This window comes from Geotrypetes seraphini, chromosome 17 (genome assembly GCF_902459505.1).
Source record: "Geotrypetes seraphini chromosome 17, aGeoSer1.1, whole genome shotgun sequence".
In the NCBI taxonomy this organism is placed as follows: Eukaryota; Metazoa; Chordata; class Amphibia; order Gymnophiona; family Dermophiidae; genus Geotrypetes; species Geotrypetes seraphini.
The window spans coordinates 40,130,852-40,146,957 of record NC_047100.1 but is presented as its reverse complement, the minus strand read 5'-3'; the positions used below and the strand labels follow the sequence as shown (position 1 = coordinate 40,146,957).

Here is a 16,106-nt window from a genome sequence, read left to right as displayed (position 1 = left end):
TTTTTTAAATATTTTTTATTCTTTTTTTAAATTCTTACATCAAGTGAAATACATGTAATACATTCAATTATGAAAAAACACTTGAAATTATTATTAAATGTTCTTACAATGTGAATTAAATAAACCCTTTATCAGAATTTTATATCATATTAATATTACAATAGTTTTCCCTCCCTACCCCTTCTATATGTTCTATACATGTGTTATTATATCTGATCAGTAGAATAATTTGTCAATGGTCCCCATATTTTATTAAATTTTTTAATATAACCTTGTTGTAATGCCAATACTTTTTCCATTTTATATATATGACAAATTGAATTCCATCAAAAAGTGTAATTCAATTTAGTGTAATCCTTCCAGTTCTGAGTAATTTGCTGTATGGCGACCCCTGTTAAAATTAATAAAAGTTTATTATTGCTAGCTGAAATCGGACTTTGTGTTCTCATTGCTGTTCCAAATAATATTGTATCATATGATAGTCCAACATGATTTTCTAATAAATTATTAATTTGGGGCCAAAGTATGCACATACTTCCAATTTGAAAATTACAACAGGGAATTTGTGCACTGTTTACATCCACTCTTTTTAGTGAAAACAATTTTTTATTGAACAAGCAGAAAAGAGCAGCGAAAATAACAATAGGTACAATATCTGTGCAAGAGTTATACAACGTCCCCAACTCTAGCTCCCCCCCCTATTAATAATAATAATTTTATTTTTGTATACCACAATACCATAACAGTTCAGAGAGGTTAACAGCCTTCCGTAGAAATAGTCTGCCTACATCAGGTGGGAATCGAAAGGCCTCATATTTATCCAAAAGAAACCCTACCGGAATGAGAGGTATTGAACGGCCCAACAAACCCTCCAAATATCTGACCACCCGCCTTCAGAAAAACTTGACCACTGGACAACTCCAAAAAGCATGAAAGAATGACTTGGGGGGCGACATTGATCCGAATCTGCCAAGCCAGAGTGATAGAATTGAACTCGTGTGAAATACGCACAGTGCAACACCTGGAACTGTCATTCTCAGAGTTAAACAGAAACAGTCGGGATGCGCTTAATAAGACATCCCATATCTAAATCAGTCGGCAGCAGACCTAACTCTGGAGCCCAATGAGTACATAAAGACTCCCAAGATCTAGGCGGAACCAGCAAGCACAAAGCTTTATGCAGCACCGAAACAGAAAGCCCCCCCCCCAATCTTCAAATTGATCAAAGAAGGTTCAAAGCTTATATCCCAAACCCATCTGCAGACCCTCCACCATCAAAGAACACACATAATGGCCCAGTTGTAGATAAGCTAAATCTGTATATTTCTGCACTGATTTATAAGTGTTCTATATATGGATCAACATTCAGTGGCTCTTTTTGAAAAGAGGCTGAAAATTGTGAATGTCCTAAGTTGTACATACCGGGGTCCATATTCAAAGCAATTTAACCAGCTAGAAATGGCTCCTGGCCAATTAAATTGCTTGATCAGGGCAAAGTGGTCATTTTCAGCGCACTTAAATGGTTAGTGTCACTGAAAATGACTGGTTAGTGCCTAAAGCAAAATTAACTATTTTGGGGCGGTGTTCCAGAGATAGAGTTGGCACTTCGACCGAAAAGTGCCAATATTCAGCACTTAAGTGGCCAAAGTCACCCCATAAATAGAACCATATAAAAGTCAGTCATAAGAACATAAGAAATGCCTTCACCGGATCAGACCGTGGTCCATCTTGTCCGGTGATCCGCGCACGCGGTGGCCCATTTAGGTACTCCTTTTTGGAGACCCAGATTTCCCGTATCCCTCAATATGCTTTGCAAGAAGGTGTGCATCCAACTTGCGCTTGAAATTCGGAACAGTAGTCTCCGCCACAACCTCCTCCGGGAGAGCATTCCAAGCGCCAACCACTCGCTGTGTGAAACAGAACTTCCTAACATTTGTCCTAAACCTGCTGCCACTCAGTTTCAGGCTATGACCCCGTGTCCGTGTCGCCTCCGAAAATGTTAGTAATGCTGTTTCCTGGTCTATTTTATCAAATCCTTTTAATATTTTAAAAGTCTCAATCAGATCCCCTCGCAATCTTCTCTTCTCGAGGGTGAATAGTCCCAGTTTTCTGAGGCGTTCTTCGTAGCTCAAATTTTCCATACCTTTGACTAGTTTTGTGGCTCGCCTCTGCACCCTCTCCAACAGAGTTATATCCTTCTTTAGGTATGGAGACCAGTGTTGGACACAGTATTCCAAGTGAGGTCTGACCATTGCTCTGTAAAGTGGCATTATGACCTCTTCCGATCTGCTCGTGATCTCATCTTTATCACATTTATTCACTATGGTGTAAACAGCTCTAGAAACATTTGGTACAATATACCAGAGCCTGAACATGACCCGGCATTGAATAACACTGGTGGTGATCAGCAAGACGCTGAATGTTGCTGGATGAATATTGACCCCCCCCCACCTTTTCTAACCTAAATACCCTATGTAAGTTCGGACTGTAATATAACATTGTAAGGCTACAGAGAGAATCCATGGATTTTTAATGTTTTTTTTGGACTTGATGTAAGATCTCTCATTCTCTTTCATTCTCTCGCTCTCATACACACACATATAATAATAATTTATTTCTTATAAACCGCTATACCGTGAAGTTCGAAGCGGTTTACAATAAAGATACATTTGACAGTACATGGGATAGAAACGGTTTACAATAAAGATACGTTTAGTCAGTACATGGGTTACAATAAAGATACGTTTTGTCAGTACATGAGATTCAAGGTAGAAAGTATAATTAGTTTTGGGCCTTGGTATTAGGGGGCGAGGTGGAAGGGTCATTGCGAGGAAGAGTTGGTATGGGAATTTAGAATTTGCTAAAAAGTTGAGTTTATAGAAATATGTGAAAAGAGAATTAAAATCCATACTCCAAATTCCACATGCAACATGCTTTGTGCACAGAAATAGATTGAATAAATCTGTCTGCATGATAAGCATATAAAGTTATGCACATAAGTTTCCCCAGACTGCACAGAGAAGTTTCTGAGGTCAAGACTGGGGAGAGATTTCCATTTTTGTATAGACTTGTTATCTTTGCCTTGTTCTCTGATATACCTCCGGATATTCCTGACTACTCCCGACTTGCTAAGTTAATCTGAATGTCTAAGTTAAACTGAATGTCTTGTATGTTACATTGCTGTCTCGTATGTAACATCACTGTCTTGTATGTAACATTGCTGACAATGCACAGTCTCTTCCTCTGTTAACCGCTCTGAACTGTCATGGTACTGCGGTATACAAAAATAAAGTTATTATTATTAACTGAACCAGAAAATCTCTAACATGTAATTTCTTTTCCCCTACTTTTCCACTCGATTTATAAACTTATGTAAACCTTTCCTTACCCTCTCTCTTTTTAAGTTCTTGTAAACCGTGCCGAGCTCTACTTCCGTGGAGATGATGCAGTATATAAACTTAAGGTTTAGTTTAGTTGTATATATGTATAAAGGAAGCATCCTAGGAGAGTCAGGGTGCAACAAGTCTTTTTTTTTTTTTTTAATTTCTTTATTCTTTTTCAAACTTACATCAAGGGTGCAACAAGTCTGATCCCCCTGCTTGGTGCCAGGGTCTGCTTTATGAGAAAAAGTCTGTTCCTGAGGCCTGCACCTCAAGTCTGAGTCTGCCTGCTCATTGAGTCTGATGCCAGAGGCCTAAAGCCGTAGACAGATCCTAGAGCTCCTGTCAACCAAGAGAAGTTTCTTCTCCACAAAATGTGATGGGCATTGCCTGAGAGACTTCTACATTGACGGTATGTGGCTTCTCCTACCTAAATGTGACAGCCATCACTCCAGAAGCCAAGCAAACCTTGAGAGAAACCGCTCCTGCACTAACAGGTTATATCAGCTCTTGTATACCCTGGGAGGAAAAGGCAGGAGGCAGGTTTTAAAAGCCAAGAGGGAATCATGTGTTTACTTCCCAATTGATTTATGCAATAGTGGGATTATTGAATATTCCTTACGCATCCTAGCTTGTCTAGTGTCTAAGTGTCACATCTACATTGTACTATCTGACCACTGCACAAATATCATCTTATTTTTCTAATACATGGCCTGGTTCTTTGCTTGTCAGGTTTTGTATTACCCAGGGGTCAGAACTTAGATCTGAGGAACGCAATCCAAAGTCTTACCTAATACCAATATGCACATATTCTGCTCCCCATGCATGTAAGCACCCCCTGAGGCTGGTAATCTGCTTACATTCCTATAATAGTAACCTCTTTTCATTTACTTACTTGCTCCATTTCCATCTTAGTTCGCAGCCATTTACTGAAAACTATGCGGCTATCTGCATCTCCTGTCACACCAATGCTCCAGATCAGAGAGAAGATAAACCAGGGTTCAATCAACTCTCCCAGCCGGCTCTGCTTCTCAACAGAGATTTGTCTCTCACCCTGGAAACAAGCAAACATCATAAGATCAATCTTCCCCAAGATACAGATGGGAATAAACAAGGTTGTGCTATAAGAAAGATTTTGCAATATTTATCTTTTTAATAATTGTAAACCGCATAGAACTTCACGGTCCTATGGTATATAAATGGAAATATTAATCAGTTTTAAATAATTGTCAGCCTTAAAAGAAACTGGTGTCATTTAGCTCTTAAGGATGCCTAATGAATTGCAGTTCTATTCAGAAAACAAGGGGACAAAGATGAGAGGTCAGAAGCACAGGAGAAAACATCACTGTGTTTGAATACAGACAGACACTAGAAGATAAACAGAAAATAGCAATAGAAGATAGGCAGAAAACATGCCCTATTTTTTTTTTTTTTTTAATATCTCCTAGCACTGAAATAATTAAATAACTGAGGTGAGAAATTGTACCTGCAATGATTAAATGGCATATTGAAATATTATAGTCCATTAAGAATCCTTTTGTTAGGCCAGTCAGTAATAATAATAATAACAGTATAGATTGTGACAAGAGAGGTTTAATAGGTGACTTTCTGAAAAGCATTTGTGGTAGTGGTTTTAGGTTCTGCTTTTTAGTTCTTCAGATGAAGCGACTATGTGGAATTAAATACCATAATGGACGATCATTATTCAATTCAAGTTCAATTGAATGCATAGTTATCTGGGTTAAAACAGAGTTATTAGGAAATGATGGTACAACCAATGGTGAAGGTTCTAAAATAGAAGCTTTTGGAGACTATAGAGGATGTACACAGCAATAGTATGGGTATTTTAGTTGGATGAATAAATAAGGATATGGAATAAATTGTTGAGGGAGGTTTATTGAGGCATGAGTATCATATTTTTCACTCCATAAGATGCACCTGACCATAAGACGCACTCTAGATTTAGAGGAGGAAAACAAGAAAAAAAACATTCTGAACCAAATTTTGTACTAATATATACCAGGCTCTGTACCCAGCCCCTCTCACTCCCTGCCAGGCTCTGAACTCAACTCCACACTCCCTGCCAGGCTCTGCATCCTGCAATTATTTGCAATTCAGTTTATAATATAAAAAACATAAATTTTTTTTTTTTTTTTTTTAAATTTTATTTATTGAATTTTTCAATTTTTACAATGTTTGAAATTCAAGTGATATAATTAATTACTATATATCATTGTATCTATCATTAATACAACTTAATTTATAATTAGTATATATTATATATAATCAAAAGTTATACATCCCTCCCCTTTTTCCAATTAATGATTCTAAAAATTATACATGTCCCTCCCCTTTTCTATATAAGTATTATAATTGTGCTAAGAAATCTAATCATTAGAATAATTTGTCAATGGTTGCAATGAGAACTCAGAGTCCGATCTCAGTAAACAATAATAAACTACTATTAATATTGACAGGAGTCGCCATGCAACAAATAACTCAGAATTGGAAAGACTATACCAAATTAAATTATACGTTCTGGTGGAACTCTGTCTGTCATATATACAAAATGGAAAAAGCATTACAACACGGGAACATTCATAATTTCAATAAAACATAAATTTTTAATAAGTTTATGTACATATTTTAAGTCATATTTTTTCATCATTGTTCACAGCTACATTCCATAAATCTTCTAAGAATTCAAATTCAGAGAACATTATCCTCATGTGTTTAACAGCATAACAGGAATAATATTCTTTATACTGAAGTTACCCTCATCACAACCTCATCAGAACTACTTTCTTCTAAGGAATCTTCTTGAGGTCTCATCCAATTAAACAGATGTAATAGTACACCGCCACACTGAAATGTTGGTGAGCTGAACTATGCTGGATGAACTAAATTATTAGATCTTAAAGCAGACAGTGGCAACCATAATGCCCTACTTGATGACATACCACGACTGCTCTCCCCTATGTCTGTAGCTATGTCATAATTTAGTACATCCCAATGCAGAAAATCTCGCAGGAATATTTATCATGTGAATGTGTACGTGATAAGAGAAACTGAGTATATGAATGGTGAATGAAAATTTAATGAGTGAAAAAAGAGTGCATAAAGTTGTAGGTTGATGGGAGAATATAAGAAGGTATGGGTTACATATCAAGACATGATAGACCAACTTTGGCATTTTGGGAAAAAAATCCTTGCAGTCCAAAAGCAATTTATGATCGCAAGATGTGAAGTCTGATAAAAAAAACCCAGACAACAGACAAATAAACCAGATTTATAGTAGCGAAATATAGCACAGCAAGAAATGACAAACCAGGGCAATACAACTAGGACAAACTAAAAACACTGAAAATTAAAGTTAAAAACAAACACTGCCCTACCTTGGGAAAAATGACAATGATCCATCCACTTTAAAAGTTGATGTGTGTAGCTGCTGCAGATGGAGCCCGAGTCGGCTTTGGGGGCTCTGGCGTTGGTGTGCTGCTTTGGCTGGGGACTCTATCAGCTGCAGGTGCTGGCAGCTCTTCCTCCTCAGGCTCCGCCTCCTCCCCGAGCAGCAGGTCAGCCACAGTCCCAGTCCACTGCCACGAAAGTTATGGGTAGAGGCCGGCAGTTGAGGCTGCAGGTGGCTCTTCATCCTCAGGCTCTGCCTCCTCCCCAAGCAGCGGAACAGCCATGGACCCGGTCCACTGCCCCGAAAGTTATGGGTAGAGGCCGGCAGTTGCGGCTGCAGGCGGCACTTCATTCTCGGGCTCCGCCTCCTCCCCGAGAAGCGGGACTGCGGTGGTCCCTGTCCGCTGCCCCGGAAGTTATTGGTAGAGGCCAGCAGTTGCGGCTGTTCCTGCACTCTCCTCCGAGCTCTTCGCAGACGGAAGGTGAGGTCAGCGGCGAGGGCTCAGCACCACCATCCTGTCCACCATCTTGGCCTCCTCACTCATTCAATAAGACAAGCAGAACTGCGGCGCATGGGGGGCAGGGTCCAGGGACCCAGGAGGGTGTAATTCTATCTGCGGCTGGGTATATTCGCTCCATTAGACGCACCCTTATTTCCACACACTTCTGGGGGAAAAAAGGTGTATCTCATGGAGCAAAAAATACGGTACTCGCAAAAGTCACAAAACCTTAAAAAAAGAAACAAAAACCCTACTCTTCAAAAAATACATAAAACCAATATAACACAACCAAACATACTCCGAATTCCTCCTACAATACCAACTACTCATTAGCAAACCAGAAAATGTTCAAACTACTCCCTACACCAAACACTAAATATGTCCACTCCTGCATATAAATCTGAAACTTCTAACATTTGCTAACAATCTATATATTGTATTTCGCTGCCTTTTAAGCTTCTGTAGCTGTATATATTGTATTTCAACTGCCTTTTTAAGATTCTGTATGCTGTAATTCTCTGACTTCTGCATATTGTAACTCGCTGACTGTGCAGCTCTCTTCAATGTGAACCGCCTAGAAGTCTCACGACTATGGCGGTATAGAAGAATAAAGTTATTATTATTAAGTACTTCTTAATATTTTAACAATATGTATTTCGTAATATCTTAACAAGACTTATGTAATCTGCCTTGAACCGCAAGGTAAAGGCAGAATAGAAATCACTAATATAATATAATCCTGATAGAGAAGAAGGCTATACAGTACTATGGTTTGATGAGAGATTACAAAAGTTGATGCAAAAAACTCATCTAAGTCTTTGCTACTAAGAAGTAAGAAAGCTATTTGGGTGGCATTATCAGAGACTGAGGACTCTGGTAACTAGCCGAAATAATTATTTGAGATAGTAAAGGAGCTGGCAGAGGAGGACTCAATGGAGCTCTCGAGTGAGGCTTTTTGGAGATAAAGACTGTGCATATTCAAAATTTCCTGGTAGAAAAGAGTCTATGGAAGAACAGGAGTGCCTCAGCAACCATTGCTAGAAAGGTGATCATAGATGTTGTATCAAGAGACCAAAGCCCCAAATTAATAAGTTACTAGAAAATCATGTAGGACTCTCATATGATACCATATTATTTGGTACTGTAATGAGAACTCAGAGTCCAATTTCAGCAAATAATAACAAACTACTATTGACAGGGGTCGCCATGCAACAAATTACTCAAAATTGGAAGGATTATACCAAATTAAATTATACATTCTGGTGGAACTCTGTCTGTCATATATACAAAATGGAAAAAGTGTTTTTAGCGCTACAAGGGAATCTTCACAATTTTAAGAAAATTTGGGAACCATTGACTAATTATTCTAATGATCAGACTTCTTAGCACATTGACAGTAGGTATATAGGGATAGGGTGGGATTTGTATACTTTTTTGGAAATAGAAATTGGGAAAAAGGGGAGGGATTTAACATATATGATATGATGTATTGATTGTAGTTACAAATGTCATGTAATTATTTAGTATATTATGTATGATTCAGTTGCTGTAAGAATGAAAAATTAATAAATAAAATTAAAAAAAAAAGAGACCAAAGCAAAGCGCTGAGGGAAATAAGAGCAATGGAAGGAAGAAGGGTTGATTTGTTGGAGAGCAAGCCTTCATTGAAGATATTTGGTTTAACTAACCAAATGGGAGTTCCGAAGCTGCTAATCCAAATGAGATCAGTGACATGTCACCACTATTTGAAGACTTATGGTATTCATAAATTCAGGAGGAACTATTGAGAGTAGAAGTTACCTCTGCCACTGGGAGAACATAACCTGGGAATATTCACACCAATTTTCAAGAAGACTTACAAATTTACTGGTTGCCAATAAACATATAATATAACCACCATGGATTTTCAGCCATGTGCAGAGCACCTGGTATGAACTTATTATATAAAGGAAAGTAGATGCCTACTTTCCTTTTTTGAATACTAGTTTAACTGAACCTATAGTATAGGTACACAATATTTTGGCACAACCATATAGTAAGTGAAAATGCTCATGCCTAAATACTGGAGATATGCACCTAGAGAGCCATTTTCAATAGGATGTCTAAGTTCAACTTTGGACATCTCCTGCAAGCCATCTAAAAGCTGGGGCGGGGAAATATCCATTTTCAAACCTGCAAACATTTAACTTTTTTTTTTTTTATGACCAATCTATCTTTTTCGGCCATTTTCAAAAATCAAGAAATTTAAAACAAGCCCATTTGGACATGGGAGGAGCCAGCATTTAACAGACTGGCCACTCAGACATGCCAACAGAATAGTGGGACACCTTAGGGAGCAGTGCTGTGATGCCAGGTACTTATGTCACCATATCCATCTTATAATGTATGGTGAGCCATTCAAAACTTCCCCAAAACCTAATACAAATTTTTCTCCTTCTATCCTTTTGTTATACCCTTTCCCCCCCCCCCCAAGCTAGTCTGTCCTGTACGGTATTTGTTTATTTTAGATTTTAATGTACAACGCTTTGAAATTTGATCTTAAGTGTTTAATTAAATTTTAATAAATTATAAACTATATACCACTTATCAATCCTAAGCAGTTTACAAAAAAAAATATCAGACATTAAAGTTAGAATGTTAGAAGTATGAGGATTGTTTGGTATATCAAAATGAATGTTGAAGTCCCCCAAGATTATTGGATTGGTATGAGAAATGCTGAAATCTAAAATGGCCAATTGAAGGAACATGAGCGAATCCTTAGAAATAGAAATACACATGTGGATTTGGGGTGGGGGGGGTTGTTTTTTTCATTAAGAAAATTTATATGAATGGCATAAGATATTATTTTCGGGTAGTATATTTTAGTCATATATGAATTTGGGAGGGGGGTGGGGGTTAAATCTTTCTTGGTGTATGATGTTGAAGATTTTTCAAGTGATGTTGTATTATAATTGTTTGATACTGACATTTTAAAAGGTTTCAGGATGTGTGGAGGCCAATAATAGATTATTATAATGATTAAGGTTAATTTATTATTATTTTTCCTTATGTGACAATTTGAAGGAGTGGGGGGGGGTTATGATAATTTAAATAAATATTTGCATAAATATTTGCATAAATATTTGCATATTTTATCTGAATAATACACATAGGAAGTATAATATATATGTATAGATATGAAAGGGGGTGGGGAAAAAAATTTTTTTGAAATATATTGTTATGAAATTTCAAGTGATAATGTAATATGTTGAGCTATATTTATTGTACGCTTGATATATATGATAAAAGGAATAAAGATTTGGCAAAAAAAAAATGTTTGATACTTAATGTGCACTTGATGTAAGTTATAAAATGAATAAAGAATTAAAAAAAAAAAAAAAAAAAGAAATAGCGGGAGGAAGATAGAGAAGCTGAACGTGGAGAGGTGTGGCGTTAGTAAATGTGAATTGTAGGATTTCAGTACAAGAAGATGAGGATGAGCAAGGAGTTTCAAATTTAAGGGACATGGAGGAGTGGTGGAAAACTGCCAAGCCGCTACCCTTTTTATTTTCACGGCAGAACATTTTGAATTAAAAAGTCATTAGGGCAGGCTTGATTAATATAGGCTTCTTCTCCCTCTCATAGCCAGATTTCTGTGAGACAGAGGGTATGGAGGCTATATTGTATGACAAGGTCATGTATCAAGTGGTGTTTATTTTTGATGGAACAAACATTTAAGAGACCAAGCTTGGGTTTATTCTGGATTGGATTGGAATGGGAAAGAAGGGGACAAGATGTGAAGGGAACTGCAAGTAAGCATCTGGGTCTAAAGTTGAGTGATGAATGAGAATTCTGTGGTTGAGGTTGGCGTCCTCAGATGACTGGAATCTGTGAGTCCATACTAGTGATGAAAGAATAGTTATTGATGGAAAAGCAGCAGGGTTGGAGAAAAAGAAATGAGAATAACAGCAGCAATAACATTTTAGAAGAAAGAGTGTGGACTAGTAGCACCTGAAGATAACATCTGAAGGAGCGCATTAAGGAGTGAGTAATGCTCCATAAGCATGCTCCTTCGGTGCACACCAAAGGCATGTGCCTGTGCAGTGAACACCGCCGGAAGCAAGGGATTTAAAGTGATGGCTACAGGATGGTTTCCAGGTGGCAGAGTTGGGGGTGGCGGTGATCTTCAGGGAGAGAAACTTTGGACAGCCTGGGGAAATAGCAACATCAAAAAAGAGGCAACTAATAAGGATTTAGCAATAATTGTTAACAACAACTTAAAATGAGCTAAAATGAGCAACAACAGAGAGATAGTAGAGCCGCAGAAGTTAAGAAAAATTAGTAAAATACCAAGTAGAGCACAAACAAAAACAACTGGTGAGTAGGTTGTATGAGGCAGTGAAATGTGCACCGAAGGAAGTGATGACAGCCAGGATGGTTTCTGGGGGGCGGCAATCTTCAGAGAGAGAAACTTTGGACAGCCTGGTTTCAGGGGGGCGGACTCATAAGAACATAAGCAGTGCCTCCGCCGGGTCAGACCATAGGTCCATCCCGCCCAGCAGTCCGCTCCCGCGGCGGCCCGAACAGGTCACGGCCTGTCTGAGTCACCAGAAGGGGCCCCCTTGCCACCTTGGTTTCCCATTGAGTCCTATCTTCCCATCGAAGTCCTAACCCTCCGGTCTTGCACATGCACGACCTGGTTGGATTTCTATACTTATTACCTGGTTAGCTTTCTATACCTGTGTTACATCTCAGCACCTCTCTCAGTATCCCACGATCCCCCTATCCCGCAGGAATCCGTCCAATCCCTGTTTGAATCCTTGTACCGTACTCTGCCTGATCACTTCCTCCGGTAGCGCATTCCAAGTGTCCACGACCCTTTGGGTGAAAAAAAACTTCCTTGCATTTGTTCTGAACCTATCTCCCTTCAGTTTCTCCGAATGCCCCCTCGTGCCTGTTGACCCCTTCAGCCTGAAGAATCTGTCCCTATCCACCCTCTCTATGCCCCTCATGATCTTGAAGGTCTCTATCATATCTCCCCTGAGCCTCCTTTTTTCCAGAGAGAAGAGCCCCAGCCTATCCAACCTCTCGGCGTATGGGCAGTGTTCCAGCCCTCTTACCAGCTTCGTTGCTCATTCTGCATTGGTAGTTGTATTTAAATGGTAATACCGACCATGATAGATATTATTGCTAATACTTTTCAGACTGCAAACTTCTTCAAGGTGAATCATAATACTCCAGCAGTAATAAAAATAACCTTAACAACATAAGCACTACTCGTTTATTTATGCATATCTTGATAAAGAAAAAGTTGACTGGGAGTACTGAAATGGAATTAGGAAGAAATCCCACCTCTTTTGGAATGAAAGGCATGAAAAAGCAGTCCAGCAGCTTGAGAAGGCTCATCACCAGATTGTTGTCTGTTGATGGGATTACTTCCTTCACTGTCGTTCGCACAAAATTTATTGACACCTGTAAGAGGGAAACAAACTGATGGTCATGATTTCTCCAACTATAAGTACTGTAGAAGGGAACAGGAGATGGATGTTATATTTCTGGAGCTTACTGCAGGCTCCAATCATCTTCTTATTGTTTTTCAGAGAACATAAGAAGATCAATCAACCTGTCAGAACATGTTACAAACATATTAAATCTATACTAATCATATGGGAACTCTCTCTTTTCAGTATTTCATCATGAATTTTTCCTAGAGCAATGCTTACAGAATACAGCAAAATATCAACTCAAAAAGACCTGTAAATAACTTTTGGGATTCTTCTCCCTTCTTTGACAGTGAGAAAATAAGTGTTTACAAATCTACAAAAGTGCTTGTTATTAGGCCTAGGCCTTTTCCATATATTATGTTATGTGCAGTCTTATAGCCCACTAAATTCTTGCAAATTGGAGTTCTAGATGGGTTTCAAGCAGCATATCACTACATAGACTTATATACATGCTACAAAGAGTTGTATATGTTACTTAACATGATACAGGCAATGTAAGATAAGGCATCTAAAACAGTAAGTAACCACTAACACTGTCATGTTATGGAGGAAACATTTATTTAAAAAATCTGAGTCTCCATAGGCCCCTAACAGGGACTTCTTGAAAAGCCATGTTTTCAGACTTTTGCGGAACAGTGCATATACAGTGACTGTATGAATTTTGATGGGAAGTGAGTTCTATACTTTTGCAATTTGGTAGTTAAATGATTTGCTATGAGGCATCTTGTATTTTATATCTTTCAGAGTTGGGAATGACAGGATCAAGTGGTCAGTTACGATGATTAGCAGATCTACCTAATAGCTCAGTAAATTGGGAAAGCTATAAGGAGCATCATCATATAGTTTTTTGAATGCTAAGCAGCATAATTTGAATTCAATTTGCTTTTCTTTTGGCAGCATGGGTAGCTCTATAAATAGTGGTATAACATGTCCAAATCTTAATTTGCTGCTGTGTTTTGTATCAGTTGAAGATTTTTTTGTTTGTTTCATAGAAATTCCTGAAAGTAGTGCATTCAAGTAGTCTAGTATGGACAGTATAGATGACTGTACTAGTATCCTGCAGTGTTGTTGGAAGAAGTAGGATCTGACCCTCCTTAAGCGTGCCACGTTGTTGGTAATTTTTACCTCCGAGGCTGTCAAGAAGGAGATTTTGAAGTTATATTTTTCTAAACGCCAAGTCCCTTTTTGTGGTCAGCAAATATGTGTCTATTCTGATGTTTCTAGCTGTCAGAGCTACATCACCGTGCACACCTTTCAAAATGTTTGTTGGCTTAGAAACATGATAGCAGATAAAGGTCAAATGGCCCATCCAGTCTGCCTATCCGCAGACATGGAAGTTCACAAGAAATGGAAATTAATGGGACCATTATGTATGAATCATCTTCTTAGACTCACTTGCAGAAATTGTGTGAAGAAGGACTCTAGTTGCTGTGTGAATGGTTTCATGATGGCTGGGATCTGTTTCAGCCAGCATTCTGTGAAGGGTACAAGCCCCAAGATGCTAGGCTCTAGGTATACCATCCCACAGCGCGATACAGTAGCAGGAGAAGCCACTGCCAGATCTTGTACTTCAAACATCATTGTCATTGCCTAGGATGCAGAAACAAAACCAAAAAAGCCAGTTTATAACAATATCAATGACTGGAGCCTGTGTATGCATTAAGGCCCAGATTCTGTATAGGGCGCCTGTATAGGCTCCTGGAGGCGCCTTCAAAATAGGCGGCCTGCATGGGAAGCATTTTTTTTAGAAAACGTGCCGCCCGATTGACTGATTAGAGAGCTGTAAGACACCTACAACTACCTACAATTGGGGCGTACTTTGCAGAATCAGGGCCTAAATGTAGCGTGCTGTATACCAGTGGCATAGTATGCGTAGTCTGAAAAAAAATGTTTGCATGTATGCACATACAAATATTTCTAGGTATTTATATATATCGCCTATCAAAGTTATCTAAGCGGTTTACAAATCAGGTATTCAAGCATTTTCCCTATCTGTCCTAGTGGGGTCACAATCAGTGTTCCCTCTAAGCGGGCGGGTGTTGTGAGCAAACTTTTTTCACTGTGAGCTAAAAATATCGGGCGCCAGCAAGTTATGAGCCAAATAAATATGTTGCTTTCTACCACAGAACTTCCTTACGTTTGTATGGAATCTATCCCCTTTCAACTTTAGAGAGTGCCCTCTCGTTCTCCCTGCCTTAGCTACTAAGTCTATTCCCTTCAGTACCTTGAATGTTTCTATCATGTCCCCTCTCAATCTCCTCTGCTCAAGGGAGAAGAGGCCCAGTTTCTCTAATCTTTCGCTGTACGGCAACTCCTCCAGCCCCTTAACCATTTTAGTTGCTCTTCTCTGGATCCTTTCGAGTAGTACCGTGTCCTTCTTAAAGTACCAGTGCTGGACGCAGTACTCCAGGTGAGGGCGTACCATGGCCCGGTACAGCAGCATGATAACCTTCTCTGTCTCTTCAGTCCAGCATCTGCCCCTTCCATTCACTGTCTGTCTTTCCCTGCCATCTCTCCTCCTGCCCCCCCCACCCCCCAATTTGGTCTAGCATCCATCATCTTCCTTCTGTTCCCCTCATGGTCTGGCATCTCTATCCTTCCCTCCCCCCTGTGGTTTTTAGCATATCTCTCTTCTCATTTCCTCCACTCAGATCTGATCATTCTCTGCTCTCTCTTCCCTTTTCTTCTCTGGTCTTCCTTCTCTATTTTCTGCCTCCATCTAAATTAAATTCTTTCTTACTATTTAGTCCCGTTTCCCTCTTTTCACTGTGTCTACACAAAGCTTGTCACCCCTTTCCCTCACCCCTCCATTATCTTACTATTTTCTTCACCCTTTATTTATCTCCTCCTTCCATCCAGTATGTGTTCTTTCCCCACTTCCATTCAGCATCTGCTCTCCCTTCTCAACTGACATCCATCTGCCTTCTGCTCTCTCTCCCTTCTTCTCACTTCCATCATCTGTCCCCTTCTCTCTCTCTCATCTCCTCCATTCCATCATCTGCCCCTTCTCTCTCTCTCTCTCTCTCCCCCCCCCAACTTCCATCATCTGCCCCCCTTCCCCTCACCTTTGTGGGTCACTTTCTTTCCCCTGAGGGTGGCTCATGTCACAGGGGAAGCTTTGGCCGAGCAGAACCGCTTGATTGACAGAGGAACTTACTTGATTGATGTCGATGCTGGGGCCCGTTGCCGTTTGAAGGAAAAAAAAAAAGGTGGAAAAAAGGAACCTGTAAAGGCGAGAGGAAGGGAAACCTCCAGGACAGCTGCTTTTTGCCCTCCTTCAGCGGCCCAAGAGTTCAGACCAGCAGCGGCAGCTCTGTATGCTTTTAACTTCGGCA

The 16,106-nt window shown here is 39.4% G+C and overlaps 1 protein-coding gene across 6 annotated transcripts in view; it reads right to left on the bottom strand.

The window, feature by feature from the left end:
* DNAH1 (dynein axonemal heavy chain 1) overlaps positions 1-16,106 on the bottom strand; it is an 813,109-nt gene that overhangs the window by 298,499 nt on the left and 498,504 nt on the right. For all 6 annotated transcript variants that reach the window (XM_033926650.1, XM_033926656.1, XM_033926654.1 and 3 more), the window contains 3 exons: positions 14,167-14,361; positions 12,620-12,739; positions 4,276-4,434 (listed from right to left, as the gene is read on the bottom strand). In XM_033926650.1, coding sequence (XP_033782541.1) covers positions 4,276-4,434; positions 12,620-12,739; positions 14,167-14,361 — 474 coding nt within the window. The remainder of the gene's footprint in view (positions 1-4,275; positions 4,435-12,619; positions 12,740-14,166; positions 14,362-16,106) is intronic.